The sequence below is a fragment of the Astatotilapia calliptera genome, chromosome 3, assembly GCF_900246225.1.
Source record: "Astatotilapia calliptera chromosome 3, fAstCal1.2, whole genome shotgun sequence".
NCBI lineage: Eukaryota > Metazoa > Chordata > Actinopteri > Cichliformes > Cichlidae > Astatotilapia > Astatotilapia calliptera.
Window position 1 is genome coordinate 17,248,124 of NC_039304.1, and position 18,924 is coordinate 17,267,047.

General features: G+C 41.2%; 1 protein-coding gene across 1 annotated transcript in view; it reads left to right on the top strand.

Moving 5' to 3' along the window:
• rell1 (RELT like 1) overlaps nucleotides 1-18,924 on the top strand; it is a 32,978-nt gene continuing 14,054 nt past the window's right edge. Inside the window, exons 1-3 of the mRNA XM_026162136.1 lie at nucleotides 1-275; nucleotides 10,713-10,910; nucleotides 14,454-14,525. Coding sequence (XP_026017921.1) covers nucleotides 251-275; nucleotides 10,713-10,910; nucleotides 14,454-14,525 — 295 coding nt within the window. The 5' untranslated portion in view covers nucleotides 1-250. The remainder of the gene's footprint in view (nucleotides 276-10,712; nucleotides 10,911-14,453; nucleotides 14,526-18,924) is intronic.

Here is an 18,924-nt window from a genome sequence, read left to right on the forward strand (position 1 = left end):
AATCAGGCACGGCATCACTTAAGGCGGCAACGAACGCGGAAGTGTCGGTGAGTGAGTGCTCTCGCTCCAGCTCGACTCTCTGTCGGGGACACTACAGGGCGTATCCGCTCTCTGAGAATCAGGAAACACGTTGATATTCGCTGCAACTCTCCGCTTTATTTTGATCAGTGTAATCGCTCCGTAGTGCTGACCGTCAGCGGCTGCCTAGAACATCGACACCGACACCAGCCTGCTGGATATCAGCCCAGCGATGAGCAACACGACCGCTTCTGACGGTTGGTTTCTGAGCTTTCTATAACTTGTGTGGGGATGAAACCGTGTTTCACCGCTGCAGTTCATGGTATATGGTACAAATATTGCGAAAAGACCTCTGTAGTTTTCCATGTCGTGACATTGATGTCAGCCTTCCTGGAAAACGAACTTGTTAAGCCCGCGTGTAAAGTTTCAGGAGGATATTGCGCACCTACATCAGATGCGCTGCAGGGCAGAGGAAAAGTAAAAGTTAGTAGAGTCTCGTTAGAGGCTTTGGGAAAACTATTGCTTTTGAATAATCAGACACACCTTATTAAGCTTTATTTAGTTATAATGACTTACATGCTGTCCCATTGTCACAGAAAGACTGTTAAACTTTGGGTTTGAGCGATTGAAATATGTTTTTGCAGGTTTGTGGTATTTCGGCATCATTACGGCGCTTGCAAAGTTAACGTGTTATGTTAAGTTAACTCTTTGTACTACTTGACCTATTCTGCTTTTTAATATAATAGCTCTTTCAAGATGTAAGGGGGCGATCGTGGCTCAAGAGTTCGTCTTGTAATTGGAAGGTTGCCGGTTCGAGCCCCGGCTCCGACAGTCTCGGTCCTTGGGCAAGACACTTCACCCGCTGCCTACTGGTGGTGGTCAGAGGGCCCGGTGGCGCCAGTATCCGGCAGCCTCTGTCAGTGCGCCCCAGGGCGGCTGTGGCTACAATGTAGCTTGCCATCACCAGTGTGTGAATGGGTGGATGACTGTGTATAGTGTAAAGCTTTGGGGTCCTTAGGACCAAGTAAAGCGCTATACATTTACCATTTAAATGTACTCACTGTTTGTCCTGCTGCAGATTTTCCATCACAAAACTCAAAGCCGACTGAATAACCTGTAAGATTAAACTGAGTACTGATAAACTGAGTGTGCAGTTGAATATTTGCTCATCAGATAAGGACTCTTCGAGCTATGTTAATAACGGTTTCACAATGTCAGATCACGCTTTACTGCTTCCCGTGAGAAAATGTTTATTTATTTCTTCTTCTGGTATAAAACAGAAAAGCACGAGTTTTGTGGTTTACTGTAATAATCAGCAGATTAAGAAATATTAACCATAAATGTCAGCTGCTTCTCCAAAAGTGCATCAAGTTTAATTTTATGTCAGAATGTCTGTGCCTAAATGTGTGAAGGTTGCTTTAAAAGCTCAAAAGCAGAGCCAGGCTCACCCTGGATGTTTGAGGGCTGAGATCAACACTGAACTGCCATCAGTGCGACGCCGTCACATCTAAATAAACCGAAGCAATTATTGTTGGATTATTTTCTGTAAAAACAAAAGAGTATTCGGGGCAAATATAAATCATTGCTGCAAAAGGGATGGGTGCTTTCAGAGTTTCTAAGCAGCATATAAAGACATTACATTCGCTTAAATAATTTGCACGTAGTAAAATGTTTGTGCATGTTGGCAATATTTCCCCTCTGTGTTGTGATCAGTGTTGGAGTCATTACTACACAAAATGCTTTTTCTTTTTAAAAAAATAGCGCAGTACCTTACTTAATTTCTCCCAGGACAAAGTCTATAAATGTATTACTCCTTAGATTACTCTCATGTTTCGCCATAAAATAACCTGAAAAGCATTATGCACAATTACCACTAACATAAATCCCTATGCTAACGAGGACACACTCTTTCTCTTAGTACTTAGGTATGAGCACAAAGCCGACAACAAAAAGGAAAAATGAAAACGAGCACAGAGACTTCAAAGTGATCTCCATGGTGATTCTACCTTAGAAACATAGACGGGTAGAAATAGATGCCTGACTGCTCATCAGTTTGTTACCTGTTGAAGTTCATTTGTCTGGCTGCTGGGCAGCGGTCGGCTTTTACTCGACTTTTGCTCTGGGTTTTTGGCTAGCTTAGCATTAGCATGCTATCTGTGCAAGGTGCTTGCAAAGAGCTGATTTTGTATTAACAGCATAATGCAGCTGTTTCTGTCTTGGATGTTTGCACTATAAAATTACTCTGTCCTCCTTTTATGCAACAAAATATAAATGTCCATATGCACGCTGCAGACTGTGCCCCGATTTTCCTCGAATCAATAGGCAGGCAAACTTACAATTCCAAGGAACTGAGCTACTGGAATCAGAATCAGAAAGGGTTTTATTGCCAAATGTTGAGCAGGTTTACAACATTAGGAAATTGCTGTGGTGCTTAGTGTAAACATACTGTCATAAACGCTTAAATAGATATAAAAATAAGAATAAGAATTAAAAGTGCTAAGTAGATAGAAATTGGCTCTCTGTAAGAACTGGTTCTCAGTTCCCATCTCTACCCGTAATATTGGGCAACATAGGAAGACATCTCATTTGGTTAACCAAAGCTGTTTAGAAAAATTGGTAATAGTTCATTAAACAAAATAAAAAATAGATTGATAAATACCTTTCTACCTGTGGGAAATTTCAGTGAATATCAGTGCTTGGGTTTGTGCCCATGACTGAGATGAAAGTCCAGGTGGGAGCTTTGCAGCAAGCAGGAGTGCTTAGTTAGTAGGTTGCCCCTAGATCAATGTGCAGCTGCTTCTCTGAACTTTATCCGAATTTGTTAGCATATACCAATAATCTGTGCTTTTAAAATGGATCTCTGTTGTTATATGCTTGCTGACTTCACCCCTCTGAAGTTGCCTTACATAAGTGTGGCGCTGACCGCCTGATTGAAGCTTTGTTCGGGCTTGCAGTCACAGCCACAAGGAGGGTTCAGTTACAGTAGACAGTTTTTATTCTTTTTGTTCCACATTATTTATAGTTTTTGACGTTAGATGAAAACACACAAAACGGCACAAAACCCTGATACAAATCAGATGTGCAGTTCACTATCCTCCAACACTGTGTACAACCATGAAGCTCCTTATTTACAGTGTCAGAGACTAGATGTGAGTAGGAAGAAAACAGCTGATCTGTCTTACATAAACCTTTATGTATAATCTTTAAAATATTGACTGTTTGACTGCAACAGCTTCTGAGGCATTTCCTTAGACAGATAATGAGCTTGGGTTTTTGTTTTTGTCACTTTATGTCTTCACAATCTGATCTGTGCATTTCATTATGCTAACTCTGATAGTATTCTGTTTTTATATGAGGATCGATGGAGATGAATAACTTATAAGCCGTGATTATTGCGATGCCTGTTGAACGACAGAGTACTGTAGTGTCAGTCTCGCTCATTTAGTTCCAGCCGATGTCTTCATAACCTTTAAAAAGTGGGGACTATTTCCATCTTTCCATGAGAGGTCTGTGGCTTGAAGAAGGCCAAAGCTCATTCAATTAGACCCACTCATCCAGTCCCTTAATTTGGAGACAGGAAAACACTCGTATCACATGTGTTTGTTTATGTGTGAGTGTGCAGTAATCCTTTCCTAATTACCAGGCAGAATGTAAACTCACTCCAGTTTCAGCTGGACACTCAGGCAGTCACTGGTGTGTGAGTCTGAGAGTGGTTCCCAGTTTAGTCGAGCAAACTCCCCCAAAGCGATTCAAAGAAAAGAAAAGTTTGTCTCAAAAGCTAGAAGGAAAAAACGAAACTGGACTTTTTTTTTTTAGGTTTTTGAAGATGTTTCACCTCTCACCCAAGAGGTTTCTTTATTTCTTTTTTTTTTCTTCTTTAACTGAACTTGATTTAATTAATCATTTGTGTCCTCACATGAGCCAGGGGTTTGCAAACAAAAGCGTGGGTAATCACCACCAGAGGTTTGGAGTGAAACCATTGTGACACCTTGCTCCACATAGATTGCCTTCTTTACTCCTCTTTCACACCGTTGGTCTTCTCGGGCTAAAATGTGAACACTGGCAAACTCAAACGTGTGACCTTTACCCTTTAGGTGCAGGTGTACAGTGTTGAGTACACCTGAGAGTTGAGTGTTGTCCTGTCAAGGTGGCTCTTCTCGCTGTCAGCCACAGAGTTTAAACGACCTCTTAGTGATCTTTCAAATTAAAAGTGACTTATAAGTTGTACTACATACATAGCTGGTCTCTAGCCACGTACATCAGAGAAGATTACCCCCCCCCCCACACACACACACACACACAAATGTCACCACCTGGATTTAACTAAGCAAATACTTAAACCCTTCCACTGGTTTGGAGGTCTAAGTTTGGGTAATGTTATGTTGTTGTGTGCTTGAAAAATGTGGTCAGCTGACTGCCTGAATATACTGAATGACCAAGTTTTTCCGTCAGCCATATTATTGTGGTGTAATAGCCGGGATTCATCGGGCTTAAATTGTGAAAGAGTGGCTCAGGGACAATGAGGCAACCCTCCAGTGTATTTATCGTCTCTTCACATGTCAACGAAGAGCATCCTTCAATCCAGCTGGGTAAGCTTGAGCCAAGATGTTGGAAAGAGTGACTTTTGGTCAGCTAGAAGCTTCTTTTTTTTTTTTTTTTAAACACTTTGGTGTCAAGGAGTTAGGTGAGGAACAACAAATGCATTTTTTGTGTGTTAAACATTGGGAACTGGTTAAACTTTTTAAAAGTTCAGACTGAGCGGCTCAAATTGTTAACCGCGTCAGCAGCTCACCTTAAAGCTTGACTCTACCTGGCTGCTTTACATTGTTGAAGTTCATCAATACAAGTTGCTAAATTTCATTATCATCTGTCGCTGTCTGGTTGCCACATCGCAGCTCGTCACTTCCTGTGTGGACAGTCATGCATTTTCCTGAGTATGTGGAAATGAGAAGCCACAGTGAACAGAACTGCATCGCATTCAGTTGAAAACCTATTTCCCGTAACTTATCCGAGGGATACATAAAGTTCTGTCTCTTTAATTTCCTGAACAGTAGCAGTACTGTGCTCTTTCTTTATTTTGCTGGGAAAATGGGAAATAGTTTCCACATTTGTTAAAACTTGTACAAACATACATGGTAGGGCTGTGCGATATGACCAAAATCTCATATCCCGGTATAAGACATTTATCGTCCTGACAACGATATAAATCACAAAAATGTAATATTTTTCTGTAAATTCTGTGAATCTCGGGCAAAACAATATATATCAGATGACGATATAAAAATGTCTATCATTTCATTTTATGCTATCGTTTGTTTCGTGGTGTCGTAAAATACACCGTTTACAGCAATATTTTTTTTTCATCGTTTTGATGGTCACTGCAGTGGCTATATTAATTTCTTAAAGTTCTCTCTTTCTCTTATATTTAATATAACCACACTATGGACGAACAAGAGCCTGTTTTCACGTGTTGTCGTTAGCCACAACGACGGTAACACCATCGCATGGCTCCGCTGTCCACTTGTTTGTGACAGTCCCAAAACGTCGGCTGCATCCTCCGGAGGCCGCATTTGAAGGCCGATTACGTCACAGCCAGGCGATGAAGGCTGTCGATAAATGATAAATGTCTTATACCGGGATATGAGATTTTGGTGAAATTGTGTGTGTGTGTGTGTGTGTGTGTGTGTGTGTGCTATGTTGTCTCTTATGTGTAGACACAACACTGAGTCATCTGTTGAGTTAAGGTGACCTTTTAATACTTGAATGATTTACAGGTCAGTGTTAAGTGGTTTAATAAACAAGCGTTCCTCTTAAAATGATGGATGATGGACTGAAAATGCAGCCAATGTCCAAAGAAAAAGAGTAAGTAACCATGTTTATGGTCTCAGGCGATTATGTCCATGCATGTCAGTAACTCAGGACCGAAACCTAGTGAGGAATCATTACATATGGTGCATTTTTATTTACTCCAATAAACGTATGAGACTATTTAGGAAAACCAAATGAATCAATTTGAGTGCAATCTGTGGAATTTCCCCCATTGAAAGAGAGGATATTTAAAAGTTAATGTACAACGTTGTGCTCCTTACTCATTGTGTTTTCACGAAATCCTGTGGACTTCTGAATACAATGAATCATCAAACATAGACAAAGTGCAAAGAGGAAGCGATGTGGAGTAAACGTCATTGGACTGAAAGGGCACCGAATCCACAGGAATAAATAGCAACAGAAGGCTGATTATTGCATGTGGTCGCCTGCTGTAAATATTTCCCTGTAGCTGGCATCCAATAGTGTGAATATCCATAAATGGCATGAAAAGTGCTTTAATAATGTGCTTTTTCGCAATCTGATATTTATTGAGGTGTTTGAATTCTTGGTTGAGTCAATATATAAAGTAAATACTTGTTAAAAACCCAATCATGACATCAGAAATGGGAGATTTGGATAGAGTTTGATTGGTGCATGCTGATTGCATTGTGTTTGCAATCAGTACAGGAGAGTGAACAGGTGGAAGGAGCAGGGAAAATTAAGAGTGCAGCACACTGATGAGACACGAAAACAGCTGGAAAATTGAGGAAGAGGTGAGCATCAATAAAAGGCAAGACAAAAGTGACTCGGCAGGAGCTGCGATAGCAGGGTTGGTAAAGTTTAAAAATTAAACTAACACGTCAGCATAAAGTCTGGGATACTCTGAGTGCTTCATAGACACGGTTTTAATGTTTTTCTCAAGGTTTAGTCCCTGCTGCTTAACAACAAAGCTGAAGAACTCAAAAAGACATCATTAAATGTCTCTTTAGACTCTTTCTCTCCTAGGGAGCTTTCTTAACTAACTTCAATCATTTCTTCCTGTAATGATCCACGTGTCTCTTAGGCTGTTCAACAAAGTCTTGCTATTAATTAATGCTACAATATTACATACAATAGAGTTATCTCTATCAGCAGAGTGTGCTCCATAGACTTCCAAGGTGGCTGCAATTACAGCACTACTTTAAAGTCTGTCATGGATCCACCTGTTTTAGTGGATGTTCACAAGCCGAACAAGGGTCAGCGATCAGATGACATGCACGTTTCCACCCGTGTGATGGTGTTGCACACAAAGGGTCAGATTACTAACTGAATGTAGCTGAGTGCTTTAAATCTTGCAGCCGTCTCCGATTCCCTAGCTTACACTTTTTAATGCCCAGTTGCCAAGAAGTGACTCACAGAGTTTGACGTTAAAACGAAAAACTAAAATGAAACTAAAAATCAGCCCATGTGATTAGCAGGGCTCAAAGAATGCAGCGACAGCCAGCGTGCTGCTCTTTTGTACAAATGACCCCAATTTAATGGCCTGTTCTTGGTCTCTCGTTGCCCTCCACATCTGCACCATTAATCATGAAAATTGAATATGTTTTGGTCTGCACAGCCGGTTGGATAAAAGGAGAAACTTTTAGATATCAGCTTGGGTTCTTGGAAATGGTTATCACTGCTGATATTTTATCAGTAAATTATTAAAAAAAAAAAAAAAAGCTCACAAAACTGCAACTTGAGTCAAGAATGAAAACGACCTCTTCGTTCAACAGAAAATCCAAAAAGTCCAAATGTTTCTTAGAAGTTGTAGCTGGAAACTAATGTAACCGCCGCCCCGCTGTTGTTGCCGTTTAAATTCATTTTGTTAATCCCCTTCTGTGAAGTGCTCATGTCTCTAGCTTTAGTTTGTAGTTCTCTCTCTTTTATAGGAGCTCCACCACAGCACCAGCTGTGGTTACAGAAAAGATGTCTGGCTCCAATTCAGAAACTCCTCAGTGACCCCGTTCAAGCCATTTGCTAGTCTCCAGTCTTATTTTATTTTAAAACAGTCATCTAATTGGCCCGTGATTACTTCTGAGTCATTTTAGAGGCGCACAGGACCGTGCTGTTCCAACAGTGTGGTTGTCACTGTTATTGCAAGCTCATAGACATGCAACTTTTGGTAACAGGCTGGTCAGTCAGCAGACAATGATCAGTGTGTTCAGGTTTGGGCACCAGGGAACTGGGACAATGGAGGAGCACTAATGTGTTTATGCATCGGGTGCACATAAGCTAGTATTTAGATACATGTCTCCGCGCGTGGTGCTGTTCTATAGTTCGTGCAGATTAGCTGTCGTGCTGCCCTCTCTGTCTGCGTCTCTCTATCAGACCCACCCCGAGTCTCTTTGTGCTGTGCACACACAGACCTGAGCAGACAAAAGCTCTCTTGTTTGTAGAGCTGGAATGCGTCATGTGGTACCTCACCTTTGAACTTTGACCTGATCGAGATGTTTGGTTCAAAATGTAATATTTCATAGTATCATCTGATTTATTCACACTTACGCTTTTTTTGTTTGTGTTTTTACATTCAAACATTTACAGTTTTAGTCATTTTACAGTTTTACAAAAGTTGTGTTCTGAAAATATTGGCATCAGTAGCATTATTGACACTTCATATTTCCTCCATGGCTTAAAATGGGGAGTGGAGTAGTTAAGGTGGTGATATTACTTTACTGTAATAGGCCTAGGTTGCTGAGGTTGCCCGATGATGCAGTGAGCATTTCTTTTTCACTCTCTGTTGTATTATACACCAGTATTGCAGTTATTCATTACTCAACTGTGGCTCTGTCACGCATAGTGTGTCTTTTGTCCTGTTCTTCTCTGTGCTCGCTTCCCCCTCCCATCAACCCCAACCGGTTGTGGCAGATGGCTGTCCCTTCCTGAGCCTAGTTTTGCCGGAGGTTTCTTACTGCTTGCTCATAGGGGGTGATGTGACCGCCGGTGTTTCTATCTATTATTGTAGCGTCTTTACCTTTACGATATAATAAAAACCTTGAAGTGACTGCTGTTGTAAACTGGTGCTATATAAGCTGAGTTGAGTTGAATTGAAGGGACTTGTTTTGTACTTGCAACAGCAAATCTAATGGAAGTCAGGTTAAAAGTTAATTTGCTCATGGTGTGTTTTATTTATCATAATTAGCGGTGACACCATGGGTGCAGTGGGTGGCTGGTTTGATGAGCATCCCTGCTGTCACAGATTAGTGCAAGCAGTCCTCTGTTGACCGTGCAGCGTAAATACAATGAATTATGATTTTTAAGCAATTTTTTTCCCCATGAGCTTTCCCATATGGAAAAGATATATATAAATCTTATAAAGTTTGTATCTGTCTTGTGTGAAACTTGTATGAAAAGCATATAAGAGTGAAAACAGATATAAGATCCCTTGAAAAATTATATAATGAAACTCATTAAAACTCATGAAAGTGGCCACTTTCATGAGTAAATCATATAAGTTTTTACTATTTCTTTTCCATATGGGTTGGGTGAGCTTATAAGTTCATTCGGTGGAAGAGTCATCACTTGCTATCATGTGAATACTACAGTAAAAACTTACTTAGATCAGGTAAACATTAACACTGTTTACCTGCTTTAAGTACAGGCCTACCACCACTAAGGTAAATGTTACTGTTTGAGGAAATGTGGTATCTTTGTGTCTTTTAACAAAGTAATTAAGTAATGGATACACAACTAAATGACAGATAGGTGCCTGTTTTTCACAATCTACTTTAGAAATGTTTGTTTTTTACAATAAGTCCACAGTTTTGGGGAAAAAGGACTTTTTTTTTTTTTTTTGTGAAGAACAAAAACTTTCTGTTTTATAATTACTTGAAAATCTGGGCATCGAGCTACCAGCGCATCTTCTTAAATTTTGCACATGTATTTCTTACAATTTAAATGTAAGAAATACATGTGCAAGGCCTGCTGACAGGTTTCCTTGATTTACTGCAGCAATATTTCTTTGTCATGTAGAAAAACGGAGACATTCTGTTGAAAGTGCACTTCTTTTTTTTCTGATATGGAGACGTCTCAGGGTTTGAATGTGTAGTAAACTGGTTTGGCCCAGTTGAGATCAAAGTAGGCTGTGTGTTGCCCATGATGTAAAGTGAGTTTGACACCCCTGGATGACAGTGGCAAGACCTCCTGAATTTTTTTTTTATCTTCAAAATATATTTTTGTTGTTTTAATTGAAAGTACAGGATTTGGAGCCCAGGAGATGTTTATTGTACCCAATCCAATAATCTGGACTTTAGACCCCCGGGTAGGCAGGTAGGAGTGGGAGCAGAGGCAGATTGAGCTAAAATGGTGAGATGTTTGTGGTCCTTGCGTCTGCTTTCTGCTGTCGTCTGTCTGATGATGTAACCGCCCGCTACGCCCAGGTTGGGTTACATCTGTTATGTTTAACATGCATTAAAGTCACCTTAAATAAAACATGTGACTGACTGCTATCACAGTTTATGGGACCCTTGTAAAGCTGGTTTACAGGAGTGCCTGCTCTCCTCCCTCACTCAGAAATAAATCAATAAAAGGGGAAAAAAACCAGTCGAAGACAGAAACTAAAAACCTTGGAAAACATTCCCAGTGTTCTTCACAGCTTTTTTGTTTTTGAAGTTTGTGCCTGCTTCCTAAATGCGTGCTCAAAGTTGTAAATGCGTCAAGTTCATGTTGCAGCTGATAACATTTGAATCCCATCAGCTGCTCGGCTCACCCTTCATGTGTTCTCCTCACACCCTTTGTAGAGATCAGGTTGCAGTGAAAGGTGCTGTGAGGACAAGGGTTTTGTTTTTCTGCGCCGCCTTACAAAAATGTATTGAATTACTGCTTTTTTTTTTTTTCTTTTTTAATTTAAATTGTTTCTCATCCTCTAGCTGGTGACAGTGCTGGAACGAGCGGCGGGACCAATCCGTACTACATCGCCTTTGTGCTGGTGCCTATTCTCTTCCTTCTGGGCCTGCTCGGTGTGGTGATCTGTCATGTGCTGAAAAGGAAGGGCTACCGGTGCACCACAGACCATGATGACGAGGAGGAGTGTAAGGAAGAGGTCAAAGATCCCGAGCTGGGCGGAGGTAAGGTTTCAGAGATTCTGGGAGGTCATTGGAGGTTCTGAGAAATTTGACAGTATCGTTGGATTTATGTTTTTATTGAGTCTAAGGCTTAAATCATCCATCGCCTATATACAATACAAGCCAAAGATTATCCCACAGCCAGGCTCATATTAATCCAAGTGGACGTGTCGTTGTGTTGCTGATGTGTCTTCTCAGAAAAAAAGGGCCTTTTTTTCTTCTTTAAATAAGGCAAGCCAAGGTAACCCCAGTTCATTGTCAAAGATAGGACCGGTTAAATTAAAACAAGCCTTACAGATTCAATTTAGTTTTGACCCAGTTTTAACAGGAAGAAACCTCCAGCAAAACCAGTCTCAGCGAGGGCCTCGATCATTTGGCGGATGCGGGGAAAACGAGGGGGAAAAAGAGAAGACAAAAGAGAGCGCAGGGAGACGGGACAAAACCCAGACTGAGGGAGACAGAGGGCAAAAATGTAATGATATGTTGCAGCGATGCATAAACACGCGGGCAGTTTGAAGAGGTTGATGGAGGAGTACCGCTCGGTGTGTCACGTGAAGTCCCGCAGCGGACCGAGCCTGTCGCAGCATAACAAAGGGAGGCTTCTGATTCAGCCCTGACTGTCAGTTTTATCAAAGAAGAAAGTTTCAAGCCTAATCTTAAATGTAGAGATTGTGTCTGTCTCCCAAATTCAAAACTGGGACCTGGCTTCACAGTTTCAGTAGCAGAACATGACTATGATGCAGATCCAGGCGTACCCGGCCTCCTGCAGGCAGTGTCAGTGTTGTCGGTCCTTTAGCTTAGCCTCTGCACAACCGAGAAAACAATGAAATCAGTTCTCTTCACCCACTGTCTCTGTTTCCCCTTTCTTTTGTTTTAAACATTTGTCATCTTTTTGGACCCCGCTGACGCTCCATTTCCAGCGTGAGACTGTGATTCAGGTCTCATGACATGTTGAGCTGGCAGCGCGATTAGAGCTGAGAGGCTCAATTGTGTGCATTGTTTACCTCAAATCCCTTACTCATCCAACGTCCACATGATTCGAGGCACTGCGTAAATACGCATTGCTCGTCATAAATACTATCGTTAACTGTTTCATAATCTAAAGGATTTAAAGTATTTATGATCACGCCTGTCCACGTCTCAGTAAATCCACTGCGATGCTGTCGCACAGCAGATGGTTTTTTTTTTTTTTTTTTTTTTTTTTTTTTTGCACGAGTTTCCAAATTAGTCATCGGCCCATGTGATCTTTTAGATTTGCCTGTCATGTGGTAATAAGACGTCTAGAAGGCAGAAATCACCTTCGTTCTGGTGCTTTCAACCCTAGACTACATTCCTGAATCTAATTACCTTGTGTGTGTTACTTAACGTAGACGCAGGCGGTGGCGTGTGACGTGAATGGCATCTCAAAGCAATAGCATTTCAAGCTCTTCCTGTATAACAGACAAACAGACTGAACTTTACGTTATTCGGTGTTTATGCGTTCAGAAGATGAAATAGACAAACGTGAGCTTAGGAATGCTCTTTTGGAGGTTGGGGTGCATTTTTATTTGGAAGCAGGAAAGCAGAAACCAGGAAGACTTTTAGCATTCCCTTCATCCATTCATGTGGAGTTCAGTGAGGTGAAACGTAATTACTGTGGGATTTGTGTGCGCACTTCACTCAGTTTCCCTCCTTCTACATCTGCCGTGCCTGCTCGTCTGTCGTTCTAGTAATTCTTGAGCGCATATGTGAAATCTCTGCAATCACCCTGGCTCTGTCGCAGGCATGAGAAATGTTATGGAAAGAATAAGCTGTTTACGCTGCGCTGTCCAACTTCCTGCCATCACGCAATGCACCGCACGCCAGTGTTTTCCCTTACATATGATGTCCCCACCATTCCCATTAATCTTTCCAGTTAACTGTGTGAATTACAACTCAGTTTCTTATGTCAAGAGCTGGTATTGGAAAGTACAGGCGTGAAGCGGGTTTCGCTCATTGAGTAAGTGCAAGCTCCTGCTGCTGGCAGCACAATAGTCATGAGTCCATTAGGGTTTTTCCCGGCCATCTATTTGTTTGTGTGTGTTTGTTTCTTCAAAAAGCCCTACCCTATCGTACGTTAGAACAAAAACACAACACTGCTTTGTGTTGCGGCCTCGCTTGGTCAGTCAGTCAAGCGTTCCCTTTTTTTCCTCCTCAGTGTCAGGTTTCCTGCTCGCAGTCAGCCTCTGCATACCAGAGGATTCCAATTTACGTTTATCAGTAGCGAGGAAAAACTGAGGAAGCAATCAAAAGGAAACTCCAGGAAGTGCCTCACAGGGGTGTGTGCTGACCAGTGGATTTGTTCTGCATAGTTGAATGATTACTGCGACGAATTTGCAATATTATAGAAATCCGACAATTTCCTTTTGAGAAATGGCAGGAAGTAACGTCCGGGGACGGCGTGAGCGAGGGACAGTCATTGATTCTTCCTGGCAATAATCACTCAAAAGGAACATTTTAGCTCTGTGTGTGATCGATAAACATCTGCCACAGAAGCGTTATAGTTGTGCTAAAACATATTTCTGATGTCAACAATGGATCAAAGTGCGATACGGTATAAGGGCCACAAAAAATCCACTGTGAATTTTCCCCGTCCCTTTAGCTGTACGGAGGCTTTTAGCATCAGCTCGGCTTTACTTTGCTGTTTTGAATGCTCCTTTTCCTTTAAGGCCACCTTCCCCTTTAAGCAGACTTTCTTCTTCTTTTTTCTTCTTCTTCTTCTTCTTACAAACGTAAAGCTTTATTCCTGAGAAGTTATAGAAATCCACTAACTTCTCTCTGTGCCATCCTGTAAAGCCAAGAATAGAAGAACATGCATGAAGAGAGTATTTTTACTAAAGTCTGCGCTTCTAATTCTCTCTATGCATACTCTACACACAACATTGTAGTGTGTAATGTGTATAGTACAGTAAAGTAAAGGAGAAAGTGACTGGAATTAGTTCAGTGCAGCATGAGCAGGAGACTGCACTGACTGAACTGGTGCTGTGCTTTTACCAGCCTTGATTTGTATATTGCTGACCACTACTTACCCACGATTTAAATACCAGCTTTTATATGAAAATTTACTGAAGCGCCATCTATTTTTTTTATCCTCTGATCCAACTCAAGGATGCCGCCTGCCCCAGCTGTCACTACTCACTTACATGGACCAGTTTCTCTTTTCTGCTCGTCTCCATAATTTTCCTTAAAACTGCTTTGATCGTTTGCTCATACCGAGGCTGCTTGTGGCTAGCTCTGAGCTCTGGATAGCTTTAGCTTCAGCCACGTTGCCTTTGTTAAAATTCTGGGTGAGGGTGATTTAAGTGTCCGATTAAGATTAGGATTTTCACTTTGGAGATTTTTTCCGTTTTCACTGATGTAGAAAACTAAACAGTGGAAATCTGCAGGAGTTGTTTGCTCCTCAGTGCCTGGCATAGTTGTGTGAGGCTGACTTTCTTTCAACATGTATCATGTTTCTGTAGCGGGCGACCCTTCAGCTCAGTGCTTAATAATACTGATGTTTCTATTCGTGTGTGTTTGTTTTTCCAGAGCTCAATGACACCTTCAGTGACTACAATGACACGGTTGGACAGATTGTCCACTACATCATGAAAAATGAAGGTATGTATTCAAGGCGTTGTGTTTGTTTTTTACATAAGAGCACCTGTCATTTCTGGTTGAAGGTGTGAACCTGTGACTTCAGGGAAATGGCCCCTGTTTGTCCTCCTTCCCTGAAGCGATTACAGCTGGCATTATTGTTTGGTACATTGTCACACGCTACTCGGGAAGGAAGTCAGTTGTGGACTCTGAGCCGTGCGTGTTTTCTCAGACGAGTCTGGCTCAGAAATGAAGCTTTTAGTGGAAGTTCACATTCAGGACAACGGCAGAAGAATCTGAGACCATTTGTTATGACGTAGGGGTTTTCACGCTTTTGAGTACAAGTCACACGAGTGTTTCATCTGCGATTTCATCCCATTCCTTCCCTTTGCAGGAAGCTAAATTCATGATAAATCACTGCAAACGCTTTGTAGCGTGTTATCCTCTGTAATCCTTTGTTGAGCCGCGTTCAAACGCGGCAGCAGCAGAGACGAGGATCGATGGCAGCATTGTGCGAAACACAAACCAGCTTGATTTGTGGCATCGTAGGTCTTTACTGACAGTGTGGATTGTTTTCCACAGCACCAATAAACTTCCCATAACTGTGAAGCGATGTTGAATTTAAAGAAGGGTAACAGCTGTCTGTGACTTGACTCCTTAAGAGAGGATGCTTTCGTGTAATAGAAGACGCCCTGTTCCACTTGTTCACCCCCACCAAAGTCAAATATGCACATTTTTTTTTCCACTGGCCTGCAGAGCAGTTTATCCATCTTGATTATTTAGTTTTGAGTTGCTCCGGTTTTGTAAATACTGGCTGTAGATGTTTGCCTGCTTGTGAATAAAATGAAACTAAATTGCAGGAGCACTTTGCGTTGTTGTGCTCAAGAAAACAGCATCTCTTCAAGAAGTCACGACCCCATTACTCAGGAAAAAAGAAATGCACAAGGTAGCGATAGCATTATTTTCCTTTTTTTGGACTGAGCAGTGTTTCCATCCTGTCACAGCTTGAGCCTCGTTTCACAGGTAGATGGACGCTTTCTTGTGCACAGTGACATGACTGGTGAAAGACAGCAGTTCCTATATATTTAGTAACCAGGTCATGGCTTCTGCAAGGAGACATTGCTGCAAGAAAGGTGTCATTTAGTTCCATTATGTTAAAGAGAAGACAGCTGATGGCTCCAAAACTTGGCATCTCACACCGATCTATGGATGGCAACTAGCACCACAGGGCAAAGGAACAAAAATGTTTTGGGGTTGTTTGGGGTTTTTTTTCACGATATGGTCTTTTTAAAAAGTTGAAAAAATGCAGATGACTCAGTCTAAAGTTCAGTTTTAGGTCATTTTTAATCTGGAACTTTTCAAACGAAATATTTACTTCATAGGTTTTCTATTTTTTTTTCTCTCCTGCTACAAACAGACCGACTGAGACATTTATTTGCCGTTAGCTCTGATCAGCATTTTAAGAATTAGGTGTTTAACACAGAAGTGGCACTACCTCTTGCAGCGGAGGAGGACAAAAGGATTTATTCAAGTCTTTTTGCGGAGCCCAGTCTGAGTTCAGGATATATGTCTGTACAAACTAAGAGTCAAAACAGGCTTTTAAATGCTAAGGCAGAGAATTATACTGAGGCAGGAGAGGAAAGAGAAGAAAGAGACGGTTATACTTTGAAGATTATACAGTAAAAGTTAGCAGCGTTCTGCACCAGCTGTTAGGACGCCGTGTGTAGTCTAAGAGGCTGGAAAAGTAGCTGTTCACCCCGGTGTTTGGAGGGTTGAGGGCAGACAGAGGACTCGGTCTTTGACAGCGCTGCTCAAACTTTCCACCAACACTGTTACCTCACACCACTGTCCAAACGTACTGGTAGCAGGACACAGCGCTTAACACATTTATCAGAGCGCCACCATAACTGAGACAATTATTTACTTGAATTCTCGAACGCGAAAAATTAGTCTTACTGGTTTAATGTTGTGCTTAATTAATTACTGACAAGAATTTATTTTTTTTTTGTTTTTATTGTTAACTCGGTTTCCCTGGGTCTTTTCCCGAATTGTAGCTGTGCGTCTTATTTTAAAGAAATATTTACACGTTACCATAGCGACCAGAGAGCATTAAGGGGCAGAGAGGAGGATGTTACTCTCAATGTTGTTGGAGGACACTGTTAATAAAGTTACACAGTTACACAGTGAAATGACGTTTATTATTATATTTACAAAATACCACAGTTTTTGTCTTGGTCGTATCATTTTAATTTGCTGTATTTATCCGCGACACCTTAAAGGCCTGTGAAAATATTGTCTGACATTAAACCGGTCCATGGTGCAGAAAAGGTTGGGAACCGCTGCCGTATAGCACCCATCTATAAGAAGTTATATCATATAAGAGTTGAAAATGTGCCATGTCACTATTGATTCTTTAAGTGTAATTCAATATTGCACTTTGACCCAATCCTGTGATACACAAAGGCTGTATCGTCCCATGTTGGTGACTGGCCATCATTGTCCTGAGCTGTACGTTTGCTCTGAGCTGATTCACGGCTGTTTTATGAAGCAGTCATGCTCGTAGGATTCTGATTATCGTGACTCGCCTGTGTCAGTCTGCTGTGGAGTCAGCACGTCATTGTGCTCTCTATTTATAAATATCTGTTTTACTACACCTTCTCTCACCCTTCAACATTGCTCAACTGATGGAAACTTGGCCGATGGTTAAGATTTAAAAAAGAAATCTCTGTAGCTGTTTTTTTTCCCCCTCTCTCTCTAATGAAAACAGGAAGTTGTTGTGTCCACTCAACATTTTTGCAGCAACAGCCGTTTCAGTCTAAATAAAGAGAGGAGGAATTGAATGCTATAGCGTGCACCGCTCTGATGGCTGATCAGACAAAGGAAAACACTGCCCTCTACTGATCAAACAAAGGAAAAGTCACTACCATGTTTGCAACCAGTGGGAAGTACTTGAACATGTACAGTGTGGAAAAACTTTACTCATTTTTATTGGTATTGTTGGTCAGATATCATTTAAAAGTAAAGTTCTTCATTATTTGAAGTTAATTTTACTTTATATTTTCCACCTGGTTTTCCACGCCCAGTAGTGGGTCCCACTCCACAGTTTAAGAACCACTCAGCTATACTATTAAGACAAGTAAAGAAGAGAAGAAGATGTTTGAGAGTTTGAAAGCTAAAGAGTTGCTGAAATGTTTACTGCAGTTTGCTTCGGCAGTGTCACATACCTTACCTCACATTTAGGCACATAACTGCATGTTTTTAACCTCAAGATTATGTTCTAGGAATATTTCAGAAAGTCTTTCAGGGAAAGTTGCCTTTGAAGTTGAAATCTTCACAATGATCTTCAGGGAATGTTTTGTAAAGGGTTACAAAAAAAATAATTTCCTCAAAATTATCCTTTTTCATCCAAAAGTTTACTTTGTAAAAGACATAAAGGAACATTATCCGTTTCTAAAGTGATGACATAGTGACCCCTTTTTCCAGGTTAGTTTCACTTGGTTTCCAGAGTGGGTGTCATTATTTAGTTAGCAAAAATTAAGCTAAAATTCAGGAGCAGTACACAGTTCACTACTTCCACGAGTTTAGAGGTTAGCCAACTGCTGCTAGTCAAATACACATGATTAATTTACCATCAGCAAGTGTGAGCGCCTCTATAAAAGCAGAGGTATGGATAGTTTGCTGCTCTGGAGCACATCAGGTGTGTTTAACTATTTGTTAGCACAGTAGCAAGGAGGAAGGATGACGATTTTAAAGAAGCAACTGTTCCTGTCCATCCGTCTGAGAAGGGTTATGAGGGCATTTCCAAACAATTTGATATCCATCAAAGATTATTAACAAATGGAAAACATTCAGCTGTCAGTCATTCAGTCTGAGGTCAGACCCTCAGAGAAACAAAAACCCAGAAGCTGTATCTGTGACTCTACAGGCCTCAGTTGGCATGTTAAATGTTAAAGTTCATGACAACACAATTACAATTAGTTACAATAGAAAAACAGAACAGGTTGCCAGGGGAAACCCTCTTCTTTCTAAAAAGCACATGACAACAATGTTTAACTTTGTAAAGTTGCATCTTAAAAAACCACAAGACCTAGCTAGCGCTATGTTTGGAGGAAACCAAATCGACCATATCACCACAAACACCTCATACCAGCTGTGAAGCACGGTGGAGCAGGGGTGATGATTTGGGCTTGTTTTGCAGCCACAGGACCCGGACACCTGGCAGCCACTGAGTCGACCAAGAACTCCTCTGAATACCAAATTATTCTAATGCGAGGCCGTCTGTCTGACAGCTAAAGCTTGGCTCAAACTGGTCATGCACTATGATCGCACAGTAGCAAATCTACAACACAATGACTGAAAAAGAAAAGGAAGGACTGAAATTAAGAGAGCTGTGCATGAACCAACAATATGCCAACATTTTATT